Below are 23,613 nucleotides of genomic sequence, written 5' to 3' on the forward strand. Positions count from 1 at the left end.
CAGTAATAACTGTTGAGTGTGAATGCTCTCAATCACCCAATAAAATGAAACACTTTGGCAGATTGGATCAAGAAAGAAACTCAACAATAAAAATCATATAAAACATTAATTAAAAAGTACAGATTAAAAATCAAAGGTTGGAAAATAATAGTCCAAATAACAGCAACTCAATAAAAACAGGAGTTACTATCCTAATTTAAGACAAAGTGAATTTCAAGCTAAGACTGTTCTGAGGAGACAAGGTAACTACATATTAGTTAAGGGAAAAATCAAACAGGACGTGTTAACAGTTATAAACATATACACACCAAATACTACTGCACCCAACTTCATAAAAGAAACACTAATAGGCATGAAAAGTCAGAGAAACAACAATATAGTTATAACAGGGGAACCTCAGTACCCCACTGTAACAAATGGACAGACTAACTAGGCAAATCAACAAGGAAATAAGAGTTGAACCAAACTTTTGAACAAATGGATTTAATAGATATCTACGGAGTGTTCCAAAAGCAACAGAATATACAATCTTCTCAGCAGCACATGGGACTTTCTCCTAAATGAACACATATTAGCCAATAAAACATTCTTAAATAAATGGAAAAGAATTTAAATTACTTTATGCATACTGTCAGGTCATAGTGCAATTTAACTAGAAATCAGTGACAGAAGAAGCTACATAAACTATGCAAACATGGAAATTAAAAAATACTGTTGAGTAATCGGTGGGCCACAGATAAAATTAAACAAATTAGACAGCTTATACATTCCAATGATAATGCAGTACAACATACTGGAAACTATAGGATGCAATAAAAGAAGTTCAGAGAGGTGAATACGCGCACCCAAAAAATAGAACAAGGTCAAAAAAGCTAAGGATTCAGCTCTGGTCCTAGGAAAACAAGAAAAATTCAAACCAAAGTTATTATGAGGAAGAAAAATATAAAGATTAAAGCAGAAATTAATGAAATGGACTAAAAAATACAAAGAATTAATCAAATAATTTTATTTAAAGAAAGGCAATGCAAAACAGGAAATGGGTAGAAATACTACATATTTTCAAAGAAAAAAATAAACAGTAATGAATTACTTGTTAGTGTTTACAAATTGTCCTCTTACAAATAATTGTTCAGGATACGAAAGTGGAACATATAAATGGGAATTCAAACAAGGAAACTGCAAATAGTTCTGTTCAACTATTCAATAAAAAATTAGTAATATGGCTATCAATCCTATACACTTAAACATGTATGCATTTATCTATATCTTTATGTTGAGATTAAATAAAGTAGACTAAAATCACTCTGAACAAAGAAAATAATTTGTTCTTTGAAAGATTAAGCAAAAGAGGCAAGCCCTTAGCTAAACTTACAAAATTAAGGAAAGAACCCCAAATCCATGTAATTATAAATTAAGAAGGTGAAATCAAAAGATTCTTGTGAAATCCAGAAGATTGTCAGTATCTAGTTTAAGGATCTGTACTGTAATAAAATGGAAAATTTGGAGGAAATGGATAAGTTTCTACATATATACACATCAAGAAGATACAGAAATCCTAAATAAACTGATATCATCCAGTGCAATTGAAGAAGTAATAAAAACAGCTACCAACTAAGAGAAGCTCAGGTCCTGACAGATTCATTGTTTCACTGCTAAATTCCACAAGAACTTTAGAGAAAATCTAATGCCAGTACTCCTCAAGCTCCTCAATAAAATTGAAAGAGAAGTAGAACTCCCAAAGTCATTCCTGAAAGAAACATTATCGTGATTCTAAAACCAGAAAGGGACCTGACCAAAAAGAGAACTACAGGAAAATCTCTTTAATGAATACAGATATAGAAATCCTCAATAAGATACTGGAAAACAGGATACAGCAAATCATTAAAAGTGTCATTCATCATGACCAACTAGTGTTCATTCCCGGGAGGCAGGGATGGTTCAACATATGCAACCATAAGTAATATACCACATAAACAGAATCAAGGACAAAAAACATACAATCACCTCAACAGATGCAGGACAAGCATATGACAAAAACCCAACATCCATTCATTATAAAAACACTGAAGAGAATAGAAATTATCTTTATGTCAACCTGATAAAAGCCACCAATAATGTTCCAATAGTCAATATCCTACTAAATGAAGAGAAGTTGAAAGCTTTGTCTTTAAAATCAGGAAGATGATAGAGATATCCACCATTACCATTTCTGTTTGTATAGTTTTTGAAACATTAACTAGAGCACTAAAACAAGATAAAGAAATAAAAGGGATATAAAAAGGGAAGGAAGAAATTAAAGTATCATGATTTGCAGTTGACATGATGCTTTACATGTAGGACCCCAAAAACGCCACCAAAAATTTTCTAGAACAAATAATCAAATTTGGCAGTGTAACAGGATACAAAGCTAATAGTCAAAAATAAATAACAGTCCTGTACAACAATAACAAACTCAATGAGAGAGAAACTAAGGAAACAGAGTCCTTCACAGTATCATCAAGAAAAAAATTTAAGAATTAACTTAACCAAGGAAGTTAAAGATCTGTGTAATGAAAACTGTGATGCTCTTCCAAAAGAAACTGTGAGGATATCAGAAAATGGAAAGATATCCCATTTCAGTATAGGCAGAATCAATATAGTCAAATGGTCATACTTCCAAAATGATTATATAGATTTAATGCAATCTCAATGAAAACTCCTATAATGTTCCTTACAGAACTGTAGAAAGCAATCCTAAAGTTCATAGGGAATTAGAAGAGACCTAGAATAGCCAAAGCAATTCCAGGCAACAAAGAAAAGTAACAGTTATTAAAATTACATGGTATTGGCATAAAAATAGACTGTCGATCAGTGTAACAGAATAGAAGATGGAGAAGCAACTTTAGGCACATTCAGCCAAATAACTGTGCTGGAGGAAAGGTAGCCTCTTTAAAAATGATGCTGGGGAAATACCAAGCATCACCTTTTGGAGCTTGGTGAGTTGTAACAGAGGGCAAAAACTCCATCCATCACCTCTTTGCCACCCAGGTAGCCTCAGTGAGCCACACAGGACCAGAAAAACACTGCCCATCATCTCTCTACCACCATGGGAACCCCAGGTGCCTGGCCCATCCCCCTGTATTATGGAATGGGCAGCCAGTGTGGTAAGTACCTGAGACTCAGCAGTCAGCTTGTCAAGAGGAACCCAAGGTAAATCCACTCTAACAAGGGGAAACACTTTTCATACAAACCCCTTATTTATGATTGGTTTAGTTAACTATGGACTTTGCACATGTGGTCTAAAGCACAAAATCAATAGTTATCACAGTTTGTGAATTTTTAAACTGTTCTTGCTGTTATCATTATTGCTAATTGTATTACTATAGCTCGGATGTTATATCTGTTGTAATCAGTTGGTTCTTCCTTGTGTAACAATACTGGGAAGCTGTGAGATAAAAACATTGTCACAGTCCTACGCCAAAAGACTGAGGACTGAACCAAACTGAAACCAAAATTCCACTCTCCATTAACTGGGAGGTAGGATCTTTGGGTAGACACAAATCAAGAACCTCCTGCACAGAGAAGAGAGCCCCAAAGAACACACATTTCCTAGAGAGGCCTTGATTCTAGTGATATTGCTACCAACCACCAAAACTCTTTAAGGATCATCACAGAAAACAAAAGAAAAAAAATTTGAAATAGAAAATGTCAAGAAGGAAGAAAATGCAATCCTAGACCTTCAACCCACCTAGAACAAGTAGAGGAGACATAGAAGAAATTGGAAATTACACATCTGAAATTACTGAAATGATAGAAACTGAAGAAAAATAACAACTCCGTGAGGCTGTGAAGGAAATCTGATCAGAAATAATCCCTCAGGTAAAAAAAGAAATGACAACAATAATGAAAGAATTGATAAGCACATCTAAAGTACACATAGATAAAAAATAGAGGAGCAGAGGAAAATGATGGAAACTTTGAATGAACAATATAGGACAGAATTAGAATGCATGACAGAGTGGCCTGATGCTGGGACTTGGGGGATCAACCAAGAAATCAACCATCCAGCCTTCTTGGTAAGCTGTGCAAGCTGTGTGCAATCCAGGGAGAGAAAAATCATCATCTCCCAAGTATCCACCATGCTGGGACTTTGAAAGACCAACCAGGAAGTCAACCAGCCAGCCTTCCTGGCAAGCAACATGAGCCATGTGCTCCAAGGAGAGGAACGTCAGCATTTCCTGAGAATCTTCCATGCTGGGACTTGAGGGACAAAACAGGAAATCAACCAGTCAGCCTTCCTAGTAAGCTGAGTGCACTCCAGGGAGAGAAAAGTCAGCATCTCCTGAGAATCCACCAAGCTGGGATTTGGGAGACCACCCAAGAAATCAACCAGTCAGCCTTCCTGGTAAACTGTGCAAGCCATGCTCCTTCCAGGGAGAGAAAAGATAGCACTTCCTGTGAGCCTACTAGCACACGGGCTGAGAATCAAACACTGGCACCTCCCCTCCCCCCAGTTGGCAGCTGAGTAGTTTTAAGGACAGCCTGAGTTGATAGAAACTAAGACACATAAAGCAACTAAATGCTTGTATTATTTGGTTGATTATGCAGGTCTGTGGCCAGTGGTCTGAGTATCTCTTGGGAGGATAACAATATGCAATATAGGAAATATGGAAGATTTCCTTCTATCTTCTCTTTGAAGTCCAATATATTTTTCACTGTCTTGCTTTGGTCTGATTGTTTTGCTTTATTCAATATTCTGTTTTGGTTGGTTTTATAGTGTTTTGTTTTTGGTTTGATTTTGCTATACCTGATGGAATAGACAACTATTGTGAAGATAACAGAATATAATATGTTAGCTATTATTGTTTTCCTGGTATCTTGCTCTGATTTTGCTGCATTGTCTTGATTGGCTTTGTTCTGTCTTGTTTTGTTGGATTTTACTGGAAAAAAGGATGTATGAAACAGATTCAAAGAAATATTCAAGGAATTAAAAATTCCACTGAAAGCTGGCCAAGCCACTTGAACTGAACTGAAGATAGACTTTCAGACCTTGAAAACAGGATTGCAGGTAGTGTTCACAAAAATCTCTTAAAATTAACAAGGAACCTGTAAATAACAATTCAACTGATACAAGATGATGCAAAGAAAAACAATATAAGATTGGTAAGTGTCAATGAAAAAAGTCTGAGTCAACATGAATGACATAAAAAGATTATTTACAGAAATAATAACAGAAAGTTTTTCAGGCATGTGAAAAGAATGTGACATACAGATAACTGAGGCATATAGAACTCCAGTTAGCCATAAATAAAATTTACACACAGACATACAATAATCGAGACCTCAGAAATATAACAAAAGAACAAAATACTAAGAGCTGGTAGAGAAAAGAAACAGATCACCTATAAAAGAATCACTATCATGTCAGACTTCTTAACACAAATCATTAAGTGAAGAGGACCTAAGAGTGAAGTATTTCAAGTCCTGAAAGAAAATAACTTCCAACCCAGATTGATGTATCCTGTAAAACTATCTTACAAAATTAATGGAGAAATAGGATACTTCTGTGACAAAGAGCAACTGAAAAAATTCATTACCACCAACCCAACCCTACAATGAATGCTGAAAGATATTCTCTTTCTAGAAAGAGATAAAAATGACCATAATTCCAAGAAGAACAAGCAGGACAAACAGTTAAACACAGGAGAAAGTAGGGAACCAACTGTAGGAAGATAACATGACAAAGATAAACTAGTACATATCAGTTATAACCATTAGTGTAAATGACCTCAATTCACCAATTAAACATACTGGCAGAATGGATCAAGAAACAAAATCCAAAAGTATACTGTATACAAATGATAACATTTAACTCAAAAGGAAGTTCATAGACTGACAGTCAAAGGATGGAAAACAATACTCCATCATTAGGAACCCAGAAAAAAGCAAAGGAAGCTATTGTGTTTGAAGGCAATGTAAACTCCAAACCAAACATGTTCAAAGAGATAAAAGTCACCATAAATGTTCAAAAGAGATAAAGAAGTTGTTGTTAGAGGATGATATGACAATCATAAATATATATGCACCAAATGTGGGGGCACACAACTGTTAATTGGCATGAAAAAGCAAATAAGCAATAATACAATTGTAACAGGGAATCTTAATACCCCATAGTCACAAAGATGTAATGGTTAACTAGACAAAAATCCAGGAAAGTAATGAACTGAACCAAACTGTGAACAAATAAACTTTGTAAATGTTTACAGAGTGGTTTACCCCAAAACATCAGAATATGCATTCTTCCTAGCTATACATGAGATGTTTGCTAAAATAGGCCATATACTAGCCCATAGAACATGCTTAAGTAAATGCAAAGGAGTTGAAATTGTTTAGTGCATATTAACTGGCCATAGTGCAGTGAAACTGGAAATTAATGATAAAAGAAACCACAAAAACTTTATAAACACATGAAAGTTAAATAGTGCCCTACTGAACAACCAATGTGTCACAGATGAAATTAAAGAAGCAGTATATAATCAAATGAAAATGCAACTATAACTTGCCATTACCTGTGGGATGCAATTAAAGTAGTGCTCAGAGTAAAATTTGTAGCAGTGAACTTTCATATCAAAAAAATGGAATGAGCACAAATAACCTAGCACTGTACCTCAAGCTTCTAGTAAAAGATGAGCAAGTCAAATTCATCATATCAACAGACTCAAAGATGAAAATCACATGATCATCTCAACAGATGCAGAAAAAGCTTTTGATAAGGTTCAACACTCATTCATGATTTAAAAAACCCTACATAAAATTAGAATAGATGGTCTTTACTCCAGTCTGATAAAAGTCATCTGTGACAAACCAATAACAAACATCATATTAAATGGACAAAAACTGAAAGTTTTCAATCTAAAATCAGGAACAAGACAAGGATGTCCATTATCACCACTACTATTCAATATATTTCTGTAAACATTAGCCAGAGCAATTAGATAAGAGAGAAATAAAACAGGTAAGAATAGGAAACGAAGAAGTTAAACTATCATTATTCATAATGTCATGATACTCTATATTGAAGGCCCCAATAACTGCCCCAAATGACTTGTAGCTTTAGTAACTATATTCAGTAGCATTGCTCTGTACAAAGTCAACACTAAGAAATCAATACAATTTCTGAAAACAACAAACTCATTGAGAGAGAAAATAGGAAAATTACACCCTTCACAATAGAATCCAAAAAATGAAATACTTAGAAATCAATACAACAAAGGAAGTAAAATATTTATACATTGAAAATATAGTACTCTAAAAGAAGAAATGAAAGATTTCAAAAAATGGAAAGACATTCCTTGCTCATGGATAGGAAGAACCAACATTGTGCAAATGGCCGTAAATCCAATATTGTTATACAGATTTAATGCAATCAGCATCAGTATACCATTAATATACCTCACAGATTTAGGAAAAAACATTTCTAAATTCATCTGGAACCATAAGAGACCCCAAAGAGCAAAGGCAATCTTGGGCAAGAAAGGCAAGGTACAAGGCATATAATCCCTAATTTGAAATTATACTACACAGCTGATGTGATAAAATCAGCATGGTACTGGCAATAAAACAGACCTGAGGATCAATGGAGCAGAATAGAAAATTCAGACTCAACTACAAACACTCAGCCACCTTATCTTTGTCGAAGGGGACAAATGCTCATATGGAAGAAAGATAACCTCTTAATAAATGATGCTGGAAAAAGTAGCTTTCCCCATGCCAGAGACTCAAACTAGAGCCATGTCTAGCACTAGCACTAAACTACAGTCAAAATAGATCCAAGTTCTAATTACTAAAACAGAAACACTAACTCTACTGGAAGACAAAGTATGTAGAAATGTTTGAAGACGTTGGGGTAGCAGAGAGTTTATGAACAAAAACAAAGCTTCATGGGAAATACTTCAAAGAATCAACAATGGGGATCTCATTTTATTAAAAAGTTTTTGCACATCAAAAGAAACCACCAACAGAGTGAAAGAAAAGCCCAAGAATTAGGGAAAATTTTTAACCAACTGTCCCTCAGACAAAGGACTTCTATCTAGAATACATAAAGAATTAAAAAAAAAACAAGCTTTTCAGATTCAAAGACACAATCCAAAAATGGGAATCCAAGATGAATATGTATTTTTCAGATGAAGAAATATAAATGGCAAACAAATATATGAAAATATGTTCAACATCATTGGTCATTCAAGAAATGCAAATTAAAATGATACTGTGATTCCAATGATACTGTGATGGCACAATACTGTGACATCAGGAAGAATGGCTATCATCAAAAAAATCATCCAATAACAAATGCTGCTGGGGTTGTGGGGAAAAAGAAACTCTTCTCCTTGGTGAGAGTGTAGATTGGTGCAACTACTGTGGTAGTTAGTGTGGAGGTTCCTCAAAAAATTAGGGTTACAAGTCCTATTTTACTGTACTATTGGCCTGCACGATATTTTTTCAGAAGAACTGAAAACATCATACCACCGTGATATATGTGTACCCATGTTTATAGCTGCAAGATTTGTAATAGCTAAATCTTGGAAATAACCCAAATGCCTATCAACCATGGAATGGATAAAAAAGATGTATTTTTACATAATGGAGTACTTCTCAGCTATAAAAAAAGATAAATTCGAGGCTTTTATAGTAAATGGATGTGACTAGAGTCCATTTTTATACTTAAATAAATGAGTATCATTTGTAAACATTGTATTGTTTTCTTAGTGTAAAAACTGAAAGAGTAAATAAGATCCAAAAGGTACAATAGATATATCCAAAAGGTATAATAGATATTGTGAAAGGTAAATACTGCTTCAATGGAAAAAACTGGGATGGGGAAAGAAGAAAGAAGGAGATAAAATTATTATATATATGTATATACACAAGATGACTAAAATAATTGTAGTACTAATTCTATTAGTTCATTGAAAGGAACAGTTAGTGCTTTTATTGTTTGATCAATTTTGCATGCCTATTTCTGGTAATGTGAGCAACTATTTTGAAGATAAGAATATTCAATATAATAACTATTGTTAATTTAAAAAAATTGTGCTGGGAAATCTGGCTATTAACTTGCTGAAGTTTGAACCTAGATCTATATCTCTCACTATGCACTAAACTAAAAGCAAAATGGATCAAAGATTTAAACATTAGAGCAGAAATACTTCATTTGTTGGAAGCCAAAATAGGTAAAATTCTTTAAGACATTGGTGTAGGTATAGATTTTTGGAACAAAACCCTGGTTGTGTAATAAATAATATCAAGAAACAACAAATTAAGAAGCTTCTGCATATCAGTGGAAACCACTAACATTGCAAAAAAGACAACCTACAGAATGGAAAAAGTATTTTCTAGCTACTTTGATAAAGGACTAGTATCTAGAATATATAAAGAACTAAAAAAAATTAGACCCCTCAAATGTAAAGACCCAATTAAAATGGGCATCTGAAATAAGCAGACAGTTCCCAGATGAAGAAATCCAAATACATAATAAATACATGACAACGTGTTCACCATCACTGCCCACTTGAGATTTGCAAGTTAAAACAACACTTAGATTTCATCTTACTCGAAGAACAATGGATACTTTCAAGAAATCAGCCAATGACAATTGCTGGTGAGACTGTGGGGAGAAAGAAATCTTTTTCCATTGTTGGTGGGACTTTAAACTGATACAACCACTATGGAAATCAGTGTGGAGAGTATTTATTTATATATTTATTGGTACTAGGGATTGAACTCACAACCTTGCGCTTGCTAGGCAGATGCTTATGCGACTGAACTAAATTCTTGGCTGGAGATTCTTTAAAAAAAATCCTAGAAATTCCATTTGATCCACTTGTTTCTCTTGTAGGTATTTTTCCAAAAGAGTTTAAGACATCACAATAGAATGATAAACATATTCATGTTTATAGCAGCACAATTTGTGATAAACTTTGGAAATAGCCTATATTTCCATCAACAGATGAATGGATAAAGTATTTATACACAGTGGAGTGTATACTCTGCCATAAAAAGGATACACAAGATATTTATAGAAAAATGAATGTACCTTGAGACCATAATTTAAGTGAAGTAACACAGCGGATACAGAAGCTTAAATATCACATTTTCTTTTATATGAAAAACTCTATATACAAATTATAAAATAAAAGACAGATATTAGGAAAAAAGAGAAAAAAAGATATTGTATTCAGTGTGAACAATGTATTCAAACGTGTGCCTGACTTTGTAAAATTGTATTATACATTTATATATTCTTTGGCTTGTTAGTTGGTTTTCAATCTGTATGTGCAATAATTAACTTTATAAGGTCTTGTAAGACAGATAAGTGAATCTGATGCTGTAAAAATAAAAGTGGGATGGAGGTGGAGAGAAGAAAAGGGATTTAAAACAGATTATGTGCAAATCGCTGACAGTGAATATAATCATTGTATACTGCAAACAAGTATTAAAGTAAAAAATCATAATATATCAAAAGAAAATATCTTACATAGGGAAATGCAGGATTTTTTGAGAAATGAATTATGGAATTTATACATAAAGATTCTCACTTACATTGACTTTAAAATCCTTTTTTATATATTTTTATGGATAACAAATTTTGCATGACATGATTTTTGAAGACATAAAGACAAGACACAGTATAATATATGTTATGTTTTGATTTATATTTCCTTTGTGACAGTTTATTTTATTTACATCAAATTTAATTTAGATAAAAATTATTAAATCTCTTTTGTCCTTATAATTTCATCAGTGAATTTTTATTTTTTGCATTAAATAATGTTTTTGAAAACTAGTTTTATGGTCAGAAAAATTTTATTCTGGGGATTTAGCTCAGCGGCATAAGCGCCTGCCTTGCAAGCAGGCAGTCGTGAGTTCGATCCCCGCTACCGATAAAAAGGAAAAAAAAAAAAAGACAAAAAAAAAAAAAAACCACAAAAAACAAAAAAACTTCAGTCAATCCTTTGTGTTCTTTTCTAAGAGAAATATTAATTACATTCTACATACAAATAAAGTACTGAACTTATGACTTAATGACTTGTTATCTATTTGATGTTTTATAATTTGTGGCAAATAGTATAATATATTCATTCAATTATTTTGGCCTTCAGGTTATTGTACAAGGGTTCTCGATGAGTTTTTAAAATATTAGATAAAGTGTATAAAAGAAAGTATTATTTCATTAATGTATTGGCTTAAGTATGAAAATAATAATTCAGACAGGTTTAGCTATAATATTTAGCTCACCTAAAAGACCCCGTAGGGATTGCTTTGCTAATAACTTCATTGCGTGAAATGTTTTTATGTGCTGAGATTTTTATTTAGCATTGTGGATCACTACATAAAGTTATAATTATTTGCAATTTGCCAGGGATTCTCTGGTATCCCCCTTTGGCTGCAGTTCCTGCCTCCTGCCTTTTTCCTTGTGACCTGACCTGGGCCGCCTTCTTTCTCTGTCACTGAGGCTGAGTCATTTAGACCACTTTCCCCGGCCAGCTTTATTCCTGCTACCTGGACCCACCTCCCCTCACCTGCTTCAGGACTTCGCTTTCTTTTCTGCTTGTTAGTTCTTTCTCTCTCTGCTGGGTCATCCTCATAAACACAGAGATGGTCATAGTATCTCACATATTTAAGAAGAAAGAAAAAGAGATAGCAGCAACCTGCACCCTATATCCTCTTTCCTGGTCTCAGTGTATTTCTTTGAGAAAAGTTCTCCCACATTTCTCACAGATCTCTCATGCTTTCCACTGCCTGACAGGTCTGTCTGTCTTGGTTGTTTTTGTCATCGTTTCCTTTCTTCTCCTTTAAACCTTGAAAGGATACGGTGTCTCATGGTTTAATCCAGTAATCTTTATTTTTCTCCTTACATTCACTGCCCAGCTGCTCTCTTGCAGGGGTTTGACTTTAAGTACCGTCCCTCTTCTGAGGATGCTCACAAACAGCTGCCTCCTTGTTTTTTTTCCAAGCCCTTGAATGTGTCCAACATTCACTTCAGTTAAATTTAACGTGGACAGACACAGGTCCTCGATTTCTCTAACCACCGGGTCCTTCTGGACTTTGCTCCCACTCAGTAAATGCCTGTGTGTCTCTGAGCCAAAAGCCTTGAAGTCATCCTTGACTTACCTCTTTTTCTAACACCTGACAGCTGATTCATCACAGAATTATTTGAGCTCCTCCTTTACAGCACGTCCAGAAATTGCCCACCTCTAACAGCCTCCGCCGTGACCCGTAGTTTAGCCTACTGTTCTCCTGTCCTGGACAGCTGCAGCAGCCTGCCAACCAGCCTCTCTGATCCTGCACTGGCTCCCGAGTCTTTCTGCATGAATCTGTTTTGTGTCAGTCATCTCCAAACTTTTTCCTGGCTTCAGCCCAATTCAGAAGACAATTTCTTCACTCACTGTGGCTCCCACTGTCTTCCTGTCTTCTCTTCCTGCTCTCCCTTGTTGACACACATGGCTTCAGTTCCAAGTACTCCAGCTGTATGGCCTGCTCTTTCTGAGTTGCCAAATGCTACCTTGTGCCAAACACCAGAGCTTAGCGTTACTTCCTGTCAGCCCTGGACACACCTCTCCCATAGGTCACACGTCCTCAGGTCCTTCAAGTGTCTACTCAGATCACTTTGGCAGTGTGCAGGTCAGTCAAGGGAGCTTTATATAAAATAGCACCAACATCTCTGCCACTCGTTCCTTCTTAGTCCCTCTTATCCTGATTTATTTGATTTCATAGAACTTACCACCCTCCCCATCAGACTACAAACGCTGAGGTAGGGACCAGTGTCTTGACTTCTGATGGTATTCATAAAAACTTTAACAATGGGCCAGGGATATAGCTCTGCGACACAGCTCCTGTCTGGCAAGTGAGACATTGTGAGTTCGATTCTCAGTTATCCCCTCAACCCCATAAATAAAATTTTAACACTGTATGGTAAATATTGTCATTTAATTTGTAAATGTAATACGAGAACTTATATTTTAAAACTTCTACATAAATGAAGCCAGTTTAGTAGAGAGAAATGATATAAAGACTTTTGTTTTATTTTTATTACAGGTACGAATTGATCCAGAAAGGAGTGACTGAACTTCGACCTGCTCGGAGTGTTCCGGATGTCTACACTCAGATCATGCTTTTAGAGAATGAGAATAAAAATTTGAAGAAAGACTTGAAACACTTCAAACAGGCAGCTGAGTATGTTGTCCTTAGATCTTTTCATTTTAGACTAAGTAAAAATGAAGAGTTGAATGAAGCTGTATAAGAAATTTAATTCTGGCAAGCAGAATTATGTTTTAGGTTTTAGTAAAGAATCTGAAATGTTTTGCTAGCAAATTAATTGAACAGATGATCAAACTTTCACAATTTGTTGACTGTCCCACCAACAGAGTGAAATGCAAGTCATTTTGTAGAAGATGGTTAAATCTTTTCGTGGTTCATGAATTTTTCTCTTGTGAAAATAAGCTCATTCAGAAATAATAATGAAGTTATAGAACGCAAGGTGAAAGGAGCCGGTCTCTGAAGAAGAATCTCAGAAGGGCTAATGTGCTCTGTGAGTTCGCTGATACTGTGCACAGGATCATTGGTTGAAACAGATAGACCACTTTGATGGGAGATGGTGAAGTGGGTAGTTTCATGTGGGAAATCTCATGACCATCTGATTAGTCTTTCTGTGAATAAGAAATTACTCTAAAAATATAAAGCAGAAACTACAGACTCCAGATGCTAACCACTCAGGGCCAACCACTACTGCAATTTTGTTAAATATCTTTTTGGGTTTTTGTCAACACATGTGTATATATTTTTTAAAGTAAAAATTATAATAATTGTTTATATAATATTTTGTAATTTACATTTTCTTTCAGTAACATAGCATATGAATATAAACTTATCCTAAAAACATTTAAAAATTCCTTAAATAAAATCTTTATTTTATAATTTTCCAAATACATTTAGACACAGAGCAAAAACTTAATAGATGCCAAATCTTTACGTATCTTTTCTTCTTTAAAATTAATATAGTCATAAATGTTTTGATGAACAATATTAAATAAATAGCCCATGTTATTCTAGCAAATAAATATGTGACTGAGTTGGCTTGGAGAGAATCTATTCATATGAGACAATATAAAAGGGAAAAACCAACTCTTCAATGTGAAAGATAGTAAATGCATTAGTCATTCATTTTTAAAAACATTTATAGAAAGGCTTTAGGAATTATATTAACACAAAATTAGATTGGGAAAATGATCATACAGTATTTTTAAAATATGTGAAACATCTTTAGTGTAATGAAACGTGACTTTCCATTGTAAAGTGAAGGAGACATTAAGAATAAGTTTCTGGGGTGGGTATGGCTCTGTGCTTCCCTAGCAGGTGAGAGGGGACCTGAGGCTGATGCCCCAAAAAAGAAAAGGCTTCACCCTGTCTACCATAGAACCTCGGCTCTTGAACTTAATTCATTCCATGATCGTGGAAAAGAAGGCCACATTCTTGTTCGTGTAGGAAAGATGGCTGTGGGCATGTTGTCACCCAATACAGAGCTCACAAACAAAACCAACGTTTTTCCAAATGTCTCTGTTTGGAAACCAAACTGTTCACGAAAGGTCCCACCACGTTTGTTTATTCATGTATGATGTTTACAGTCAGGGATGGCTAAGTTATGGAGTTGCTCAGGGTAGGCTCAAACTTGGGATCCTCCTGCCTCAGCCTTCCAGAATGCTGGGGTTGTAGGCATGTGCCACCACACCCAGCTAAAAGTTTCTACTTTTAAAAGGCATCAGCAAATAAAAGAACATTTCTGTGATCATTTATTTATTTGTATGTGTTTATAAAATGTTTTGGCAAACCATCCACAATAATGGTTAGAAATTTACATTTTTACATAGGCATACATAATAAAAAAAAGAATATGTTATTAGAATGATTGTCCTTTTCCTTATTTCTGTTTTAAATTTCTTTTTACCTTTTATTTTATTTTTAATTTTTTTATTTTATTAGTACTTGTTTTTTTAATCCTTTCCCCCTTCTCTCCTCCTCTATTCATGTGTCCTATTTTTCATTACTGTTATTATGAATCTTAGCTAATGTTATGGCATGCTTACATAATGTTTACGTTAATTGAGATTATTAGCTTCTGTTACATGGTGTATCCATCCATATTTTATTTATTTTCCCTTTCCTTCCTCCTGACCCCTCCCACTTTTTCTCTTGGATTTCTTCTCTATTGCAGAGTTGCACTTCCTTGTTCCTCTAATCCCTCCTTTATTATTATTTTTATTTGTACTTTGATTCACTTAGAGATGCTATAACAGTATTTAAGAATGTGCGTCTGATTAATTTCATTTAATACTATATTTTTCAGGTATATCTGTTTTCTTACATTCTTTTTATAGCAGTGCAGTATTCCAATATGTATAGACACTGCATTTTCCTTATCCAATCATCTGTTGATGAATATACAGCTATTTTGAGTTGTGCAGCAGTCAACACTGGTATGCATCTGTGATGTCTTAAACTCTTTGGGGAAGATACCTAGCAGAGGAATCACTGGTTCATGTGGAATTTCATTGAGAAATCTCCATGCTGATATTCGTAATGGCTGAACTAGTTTATATCCCCATTAACAGTGAAGGAGGGTTCCTTTTTGCCACAGCTTTGCCTGCTTTTGTTATTCTTGATTTCCTGCTGATGGCCATTCTTTCTGGAGTAACATGGAATCTTAGTATTGTTTTGATTTACATTTTTCTAATGGCCAGGGATGTTCAGAAGTTTTTCATATATTTGTTGACCCTTTGTATTTTTTCTTCTGTAAAATGTCTGTTCATTTCTCTTGCACATTTCAGAAGCTTTTTAGTCTGATATAATCACATTTGTTGATTATTGCTGTTATTTCATGTGCCATTACTGTTCTGTTTAGACAATCCTTCCCTATAACCATGTCCTCAAATGTTTTATCTATTTTATTTTCCAGTAGGTTTAATGTTCCTGTTTAATGTTTATATCTTTGATCCATTTTGATTTTTATTTAGTATACTGTGAGAGAAAAAAGTCCAGTGTTAATCCTCTGTGCATAAGTTGCCAGTTTCACCAGCACCATTTGTCTAATAGGCTCTTCCTTTCAATGTATGTGTTTGTCCCTTTGGCAAAGATTGAATAGCTGACTGTGTCTGTGGAAGTTTTGGGGTCTGTTCCATTGATCCACATGTCTTTTTTCATTCCGGTACCACACTGTTTCTGTCACTATGGCATTATAGTATAGTTTGAGGTCAGATATTGCCATGCTTCCTGCTTGCTTTTGTTGCCCCAGTTGCTTTATCTGTTCAGGATCTCTTCTGACTCCATAAGAATTTTAGGACTGTTTTTATATATCTGTGAAGTGTGCTCTCAGTATTTTGACCGGGGCTGTCTGGAATCTGTATAACAGTTTTGAAAGGGTGGCCATTCTTACAGTATTGATTCTGCCTACTGAGGAGCAGGGAACACCTTTCTGTTGTCTGATTCTCTTTTCAGTCTCCTTTTCCAGAGTATTGTAGGTTAGTTGATTCTTTATTTTTTGTAGAAGTCTTTCATTTCCTTGGTTAGGTTAATTTCTAGATACTTCATTTTTCTTAAAGCTGCTCTGAATGTTACCACTTTCATAGTTTTCTTCTCATCTCATTAATTGTTGGGTACACAAATGCTAATGATTCTTGTGTGTTGATCCTGTATGTTGCTACATTGCTGAAGCCCATTATTAATTCTAAGTAGTTTTTGGTGGAGTTCCTCGGGTATTCTATGTAAAGTATCATGTTATCTGCAGATATTGATAATTTGAGTTCTTCTTTTCCTATATGTATCTGTTCCATTTCTTTTTATTGCTTGTGAGGGATTTAAGTATGAGAAATTTAAAAACTTGGGTGGAGGAGTTTACATGTTTGAAAAAATAATAAAGAAATATTTAATATTGTCTCAGGGGTTTGAGGTAAAGAAACTAGATAGCAGCTGAGATGACAGAGAGCGAGCCTAGATACCTATTAAATCAGAGCCAGGGAAAGAACAAGTGCACAATAGTAACAACCTAATAAAAACAAGAAATCATAGAAGAATATAATAAACCCCATGTTAATGAGTAAATTAAATAGCATAAAAAAAGAACTTAGACTTGTAAGATGTCTGATGGAACACAGATTAAATACTTCAATAAGACACTGCATATGTTATTCCCAAGTAGCTTCTTTGTGAGAGTCTGAGTGCTCGCATCTTAGTAATTCCCCTGATCCCTCCACCACAGTACCAAAGCTAACAGACTCAGGACTTATTTCTGCCAGGCTGCAGCATTCTTGCAGAGTCTGATTTCCTGAGTTAGGAATTCCTGCTGCCCTTCTCCCTATGTGTGATGTTGGGATTCAGTGCACTGGTTCACTACCACTAAATTGTCCACAGATTCAAGATTGTTCCTATGCAATCAAATCAGCTACAGCTGTAATAGGCTAATTCATTACCTTTTTATCTGTCAGAACTAGTTGAGAAATAACATCCCATGAGACCCTGTTATGGGTCTTTCTGTAACCTATAGAGGAAATCTTTGGTTACCGTGTAAGCATCATAACAACCGTAGTCTTGACCCACATCTGCTGTACACTGAATGTGGTGGCTCTGTCTCTGCTAATGGTGAAAAGAAACCTCTAACAGTAGTTTTACAGAATCAGTTATCTAAGCCCCGGGTGTTAGGGCTAGGGTGATGCCAGAGGGAGCAAGAAAGAGAAAAAAAGTTCTTTTCTGAGGGGTCCACTGCTCTGTGGTATGGAAGGAAGAATCAGGAGCTTCAGGATAGCAAGGCAGTGTTACAGATTTAGAATGGAGCAAAGCAAGAAACGGGGATGAGAAAGATTCTAGGATATAAATATTACAGAAAGAGTTATGGAAAAGAAATGAAAAGAGGAAGAGGGAAGAAAATAATTGAGAATGAATAAGACATAGGAGCAAGAGAGGAGGAAGGGAAGCACACACGCACAGACATGCTCATAAGGGAGCACGAGTAAAATAATAGAATGAAAGTGAAGGGAAAATGCACAGAAGGAGGAAAACACCGAAGAATAAAAAATAAAAATATTTTAAAAAGTAAAATAAAAAACTGACAATACAATCAAATAAAGAATGATAAACAGAAAGCTTCACTGTGTTGGGTGCAAGGCTCTTTTCCTTAGCCTGTGGTAAGGAGCCGAGTCCAGGCCAGCATGCCTCTCTGTTCACGCTGGAAGTCTCGGTGGTCTGCCCCGGAACAGGAACCCTGCTGCCTGTGGAGCTCTGCTCACAGTGGGAGCACACCGCCTGTGAGCCTGCAGTCCTGTGTAACTGGGTGAACCTGTTCTGGACCACAGGCGCCGGGTCTGTGTTCCCACCTCTGCCCCCCAGCAGGACTCCCCACAGTCTGCTCCCCAGCTCTGGTGGTCACCTGCCACTGTCCTTTCCTCACCCACTCTGGGAACTCGACAGTGTGAGCCGCCAGGTTCACACACTCAGCCCCTCCTCCAGTGGCATCCCCGCAGGCTCTTGCTCCATAATTGTTGCCTGTGCTATAACAGCTGTGGGCTGTGGAAGGCGGCTCTGGAAGATGTGCTCTGTGTTTTCCACTGCAGAGAAGTCTTTTGGTTCTGTGGCAGTTCTCCGGTTCTCCCTGAGCAAAAGTGTTGTTAAATTCATTTGGCCTCTCAGCTGACGACTACCCAGCTGCTGTCAGAGGCATTGTGTGGTCTCTCCTATGTGTTGTGATCTATTTCTTATGTATCCCTTAATCCTGTTTTCTTCTCCCTGTGATTTCTCTCATGGCTCCTGGATTACCTGCACTCACTTCAATTCCTTTTCAAGGTTTTGTTTTCCAGACTCTAGCTACTTTGTCCTAGAGAAGTTCAGTTGCTGGCATTCATTACTCTGCCATTTTGGCTACAATCTATTTTTCTTTTCTTTTCTTTTTTTAAATTTTTGTTGTACTCTCTGCCCTGGAAGACAATGCCAAGATTTCTTCTTCTTCTTCTTTTATTGGTATATGTTTGCAGTACATAATGAGCACATACTGGAAATTTGTATGTGTACATAACTCCTCTCAATTCTTTTTTGTTTTATTCCCTTCCTGCACCTCTCTCCAAACCTCCTCCCTGTCCCCATTTATCAAAGCTTCAAGATTATTTTTTTATCCATTCTCTTTTTTCTTTAAATCTCTTATCTCTCACTTCTCTCTTCCCTCCCTGTTTCTTGTTCCCCTTCTCATTGGAACACATTCTTCCTGCTTCCTAATATCTGGTCTCTATTTTGCTCATTATTTATACATTGGGATTCTCACATAAAAGAAGCAACATGATATTTAAACTTGTTTTTGATTTATTTCACGTAAGTATTGAGGTACATCCATTTACCTAAATATGTCTCAAGTGTATCTTTCTTTATGGCAGAATAGTAGTCTGTTGTATATAAATACCACATTTTCTGTATCCATTCATCTGTTGTTGGGTATGTGGGCTGTTTCCAAGATTTAGATTTATACATTGTATTGCTGTAAACATGAGTATACATATCTCACTATGGTTTATGATGACTTTAACTCTTTTGGAAAGACTTCTAGAAGAGAAATAGCTGGGTGAGATGGAACCTTTAATTTAAAAAAAAATCTCCATACTGTTTTCTATAGTGGTTGTATCAGTCCACACTCCTACCAGCAATGGAGAAGGGTTTCTTTTTTCCCATAGCCTTGCTAGCATTTGTTATTTGTTTTCTTGATGGTAGCCATTCTTTCTGGAGATAGATGAAATCTCAGTGTTGTTTCAATTTATAGTTCTCAAATGGCCAGCAATACTAAGCCATTTGTCATGTGTTTATTGGCCATTTGTACATGTTCTTTTTAGAAATGTCTCTTCATTTCAGATATTCATTTTTAGACTGGGTCTCTCAATTTGGGGGTAATTTCTTTTTAGTTCTTTATATATTCTAGTGCTATGGCTTATATGTAGATGTACCCTCCTCCCCAAGCCTCATGTATTCATAGGAGGGGCTTTTCAGAGGTGACTGGGTCTAGGGTTCATGAATATGGCTTAAGGTATGTGATAGTCAGATTGCTCTGAGTGTAATGTTCTGGGTAATGTGAGTGTGGGTGGCACCGCCTATTAGGTCTGTAACATGAATGAAATAAAAGGGAAAGGTGAAAGGTGGGTGGCTGCTGCTTGCTGCTTGCTGCCTTCTGCCTGCCACACCATAAACTCTTTCTCCTTTGCCTGCCCCTGTGCTATGCCATTTTGGAGTCATCTGACTATGGACTGAAACCTCTACAAACTGTGAGCTGAAATAAACCTTTCTTCCTTTACCTTGTGGATACTGGATATTTTTTCAGCAAAGAGAATACAACTAATCAGGTTTTGGTACCAGGATTGAGGTTGCTGCTTTGATACTACTGGTCATGTAGTTTAGAAGCCATTGGTACTGGTTTTTCTGGGGTGAAGTTGGAGAGATTTGAGGTGCTGCCTGAAGAAGCAGCTGTGGAATGTTGTTAGCTGAACTTGATGGGAGATACTGGTCAGGAATCTAATGGAAATACAGCTGATAAAGGTCAGGCTCAGCAAGTTTCAGGTAGGAACAAGGCTTGCATTAGTTGTCAGACTCCAGACCATGTGTGTTATGCTTTGGCAAAAAATTTGTTTGCATTTTGTTCTTGTCCACACACATTTCAGGAGACTATAATAAAGGACACTGGACTAATTAATCTTGCTGAAGAAGTTTTGAGGCGGTCTAGTTTTGAGACAGTGATATGGCTTTTATTGGGAGCTTTTATCCATTTTTACCTTTACAGGTAAGATCAAATGGCCCAGCCAAATGACTTAAGTTTTGAGTTTGACCAGAATGGAAACTTAAGTAAGGTTATATTCTGCAAAGATAGAACAGAGGAGAACGTGGTTGCTGAAAATGAACAAAGCAATAGAAAAGACAGTCTGAAGGCATCACAAGAGCCTGGATAACTCCAGCTGTTGCAGTTTCAAACTGCAAAGGTGAAAGACTTTGCTTTGAGAAGAGTGTCCCAGAGCTCCATGGTCCAGAACACAGGTGGCCTAGGGGATTTATTCCTTGGGTTTCTGTTTATGGCTGTCAGTATTCCAGGGACTTGATCCCTACAAGCAAGACAGAAGGAAGCCTGGCTCTTGCTTCAGCTGGTGGCAGAATCTGAGGTTATCCACATAGTGGTGGTTTTACTTGCTTGAAGAATACAACAGTTGTAGGGTGATGCAGGCTTCTGTCCAGATTTCAAAAGGCAGCCTGGGAAGCCAAACAGTGTGTCCCTGAGAGGGAAGTTTGTGAAGCTGTGAGCATGAAGCTGAGGGTGCTCTGGAGATCCACAAGGTTGGAGAAGCCAGAACATGGATTGCTTGAAGAAAACTGCAAGGAGTGAGCAAAGCTGGCACAAGAGAAGCCATGGAGCTGCAACCAACAGTGCTGAGGGACGAGCCAGCCGAGTCCTTCGGAGTGCTTATCTTGCCACAGATTTCACCAGAAGCTGGACATGGGACCATGGGATTTAGTCCTTGTCCCACTGGATTTTGGACTTGCTTTGCTTCCATTCCTTTCTGTTCCTCTATTCGGACCTTTTGGGATAGATACATTATCTTGTGTCATTATAATTTGGAATTGTGTAACTTCTTTTCATCTTTATAGGGTTCTTGGCACAGAGTTTGTCTTAAATCTCAGATGAGACTTTGGACTTGACTTTTTAGCAATACTGAAGCTGTTAAGACTTTGGCAACTCTCAGAGAATGGACTAAGTCTGTAGTCTATAAAGGGATGCATATGAATCTTTTGAAGGATTGGTGGAGAATGTGATGGCTTGAATTAAATGTCCACCCAAAGCCTCATAGGCCCATAGGTCTACTTTTTGGAGATAGCTGGCTCTAGGATGCCTGAGTATGGGTTAATGGTGTGTGATAATTGGATTAGTTCACTGACTGGTTCCCACTGTTTTGGGTGTGGATTATGAGTAATGAGAAGTAATGGGAAGCCCCACCCTGGGGGTGGATGGCACCAGCCATTAGGCTTGTACCCTGAATGGACCTCTAGGTAGTAGTCTTTTGTCTGAGAAATAGCTGACACAGTTTTATTTTCCCTCTGTAGGTTGTTCCTATTTCCCAGAAGCAGTTCGTACTCATTGCCTTGGTACTCTCTCAGAGTTTGAATAGATGCCTGAGAGATACCAGAAAAATTTGACACAGTACATTTTTCATAGCGCTTCTTAGCTCTTTGTATGATTGTTTTAGTTTTCTAATTTTTTAAAAGATAGATATTGTATGCAATCAGTTTTGCCTCAGTAATACTAGTCATTATTTGTTACTAAATATTTACTGAGAATTATATTTATAGTTTTAAGCAAAATTATGTAAAATATTACTCATGAAAATTATTACTTTAAAGTTAAAAGAAGACATAATTAAAACAGATATCAAATGAAGTGTTTTTTGTTTGTATTTGCTGAAATACCAAATATTAGTTTTAATTTGAATGGATGATGGGTTATATCTCAAGTCTGGCATTCACTATAATTTAAAATTTAACAAATTGGCAAAGTAAATATTTATTTTCTTTATTCTGTAGATAATCAGTTTTATTTCATGTTGTGACTGTCACACATGCTGTGCTTTTTCAGTGCCTTCTGGGGAAGTACTTCCTGTAGCCTAATTCTACTCAGAATCTAAAATACTGCCTTCTAATAGTCCAGGCAAGAAAGTTGTAGATGTGAAATAGTTTAAAAATAATATTTAGTATGCAAAATGACTCAGTTAACAGCTATGTAATATATTGTCCTTCACTGTGCTGATAGCATGTTGATATGTCAAGAAAAATCAGAGAGATTATGTAGCTATAAAGTTAATATTTATCTGGGTCAGAGTTGCCATGAAAGGAGTAGTGAATTTAAAATGCTGCCTTCTAATAGTCTAGCACTTATTAACTCAGTTACTGTTAATGTGGGAGTAATTATATATAACATTATTAACTTCTAAGGCATGATGTGATAATTAATCAGACAACCTATGTTGAAGAGCTGTGTAAATCACAAAGTGCTTCTAAATGTCAGCTATTATTATCAATATCTATGAATAGTTGTCATTTATAGATTTAGATAGAATATAATCATAACATTAATATTTTTAGAATTCAGCAATGATGAAGCATGTAGGAAGAATTGAAAGGGGGAAAATCTTTCCTGCTAAAATATCACTTTGATTGGTATGGTTAAATCTCGAAATTGTTTTTCTGTTTTAGGCATTGTCAAATTTGAGCAACAGAGATTTCTCTTATGCATGCTACAAATATAAATTATCTTCCAAAATGTAAGGTTTGGGAAACAGTTGTTGGGAAAATTTTCTTATAGTTGATTTTAAGATGAAAATGATTTATTCAAAAAATTTTACAATTACAATGAAGGCATAAGTAGGTTACATACTGGATTTTGGAGAAGAATGTCATAAGTAATATGTTGACATCTTTCTTGACAAAAGAGAACATTATTTAAATTTTCTATTGAACTGTAAGCCAGGTTAACTGCAAAGGTCCAGAAATAGAGTGACCTGCCCCACATTTACATGG

General features: G+C 35.9%; 1 protein-coding gene across 2 annotated transcripts in view; it reads left to right on the forward strand.

Moving 5' to 3' along the window:
• The window catches only part of Spag16 (sperm associated antigen 16), a 997,476-nt gene that overhangs the window by 42,664 nt on the left and 931,199 nt on the right, over positions 1-23,613 (forward strand). For both annotated transcript variants that reach the window (XM_063237454.1, XM_063237455.1), the window contains one exon: positions 13,075-13,212. In XM_063237454.1, coding sequence (XP_063093524.1) covers positions 13,075-13,212 — 138 coding nt within the window. The remainder of the gene's footprint in view (positions 1-13,074; positions 13,213-23,613) is intronic.

This window comes from Cavia porcellus, unplaced genomic scaffold (genome assembly GCF_034190915.1).
Source record: "Cavia porcellus strain 051 isolate PalLab524CR breed Dunkin Hartley unplaced genomic scaffold, mCavPor4.1 scaffold_26, whole genome shotgun sequence".
In the NCBI taxonomy this organism is placed as follows: Eukaryota; Metazoa; Chordata; class Mammalia; order Rodentia; family Caviidae; genus Cavia; species Cavia porcellus.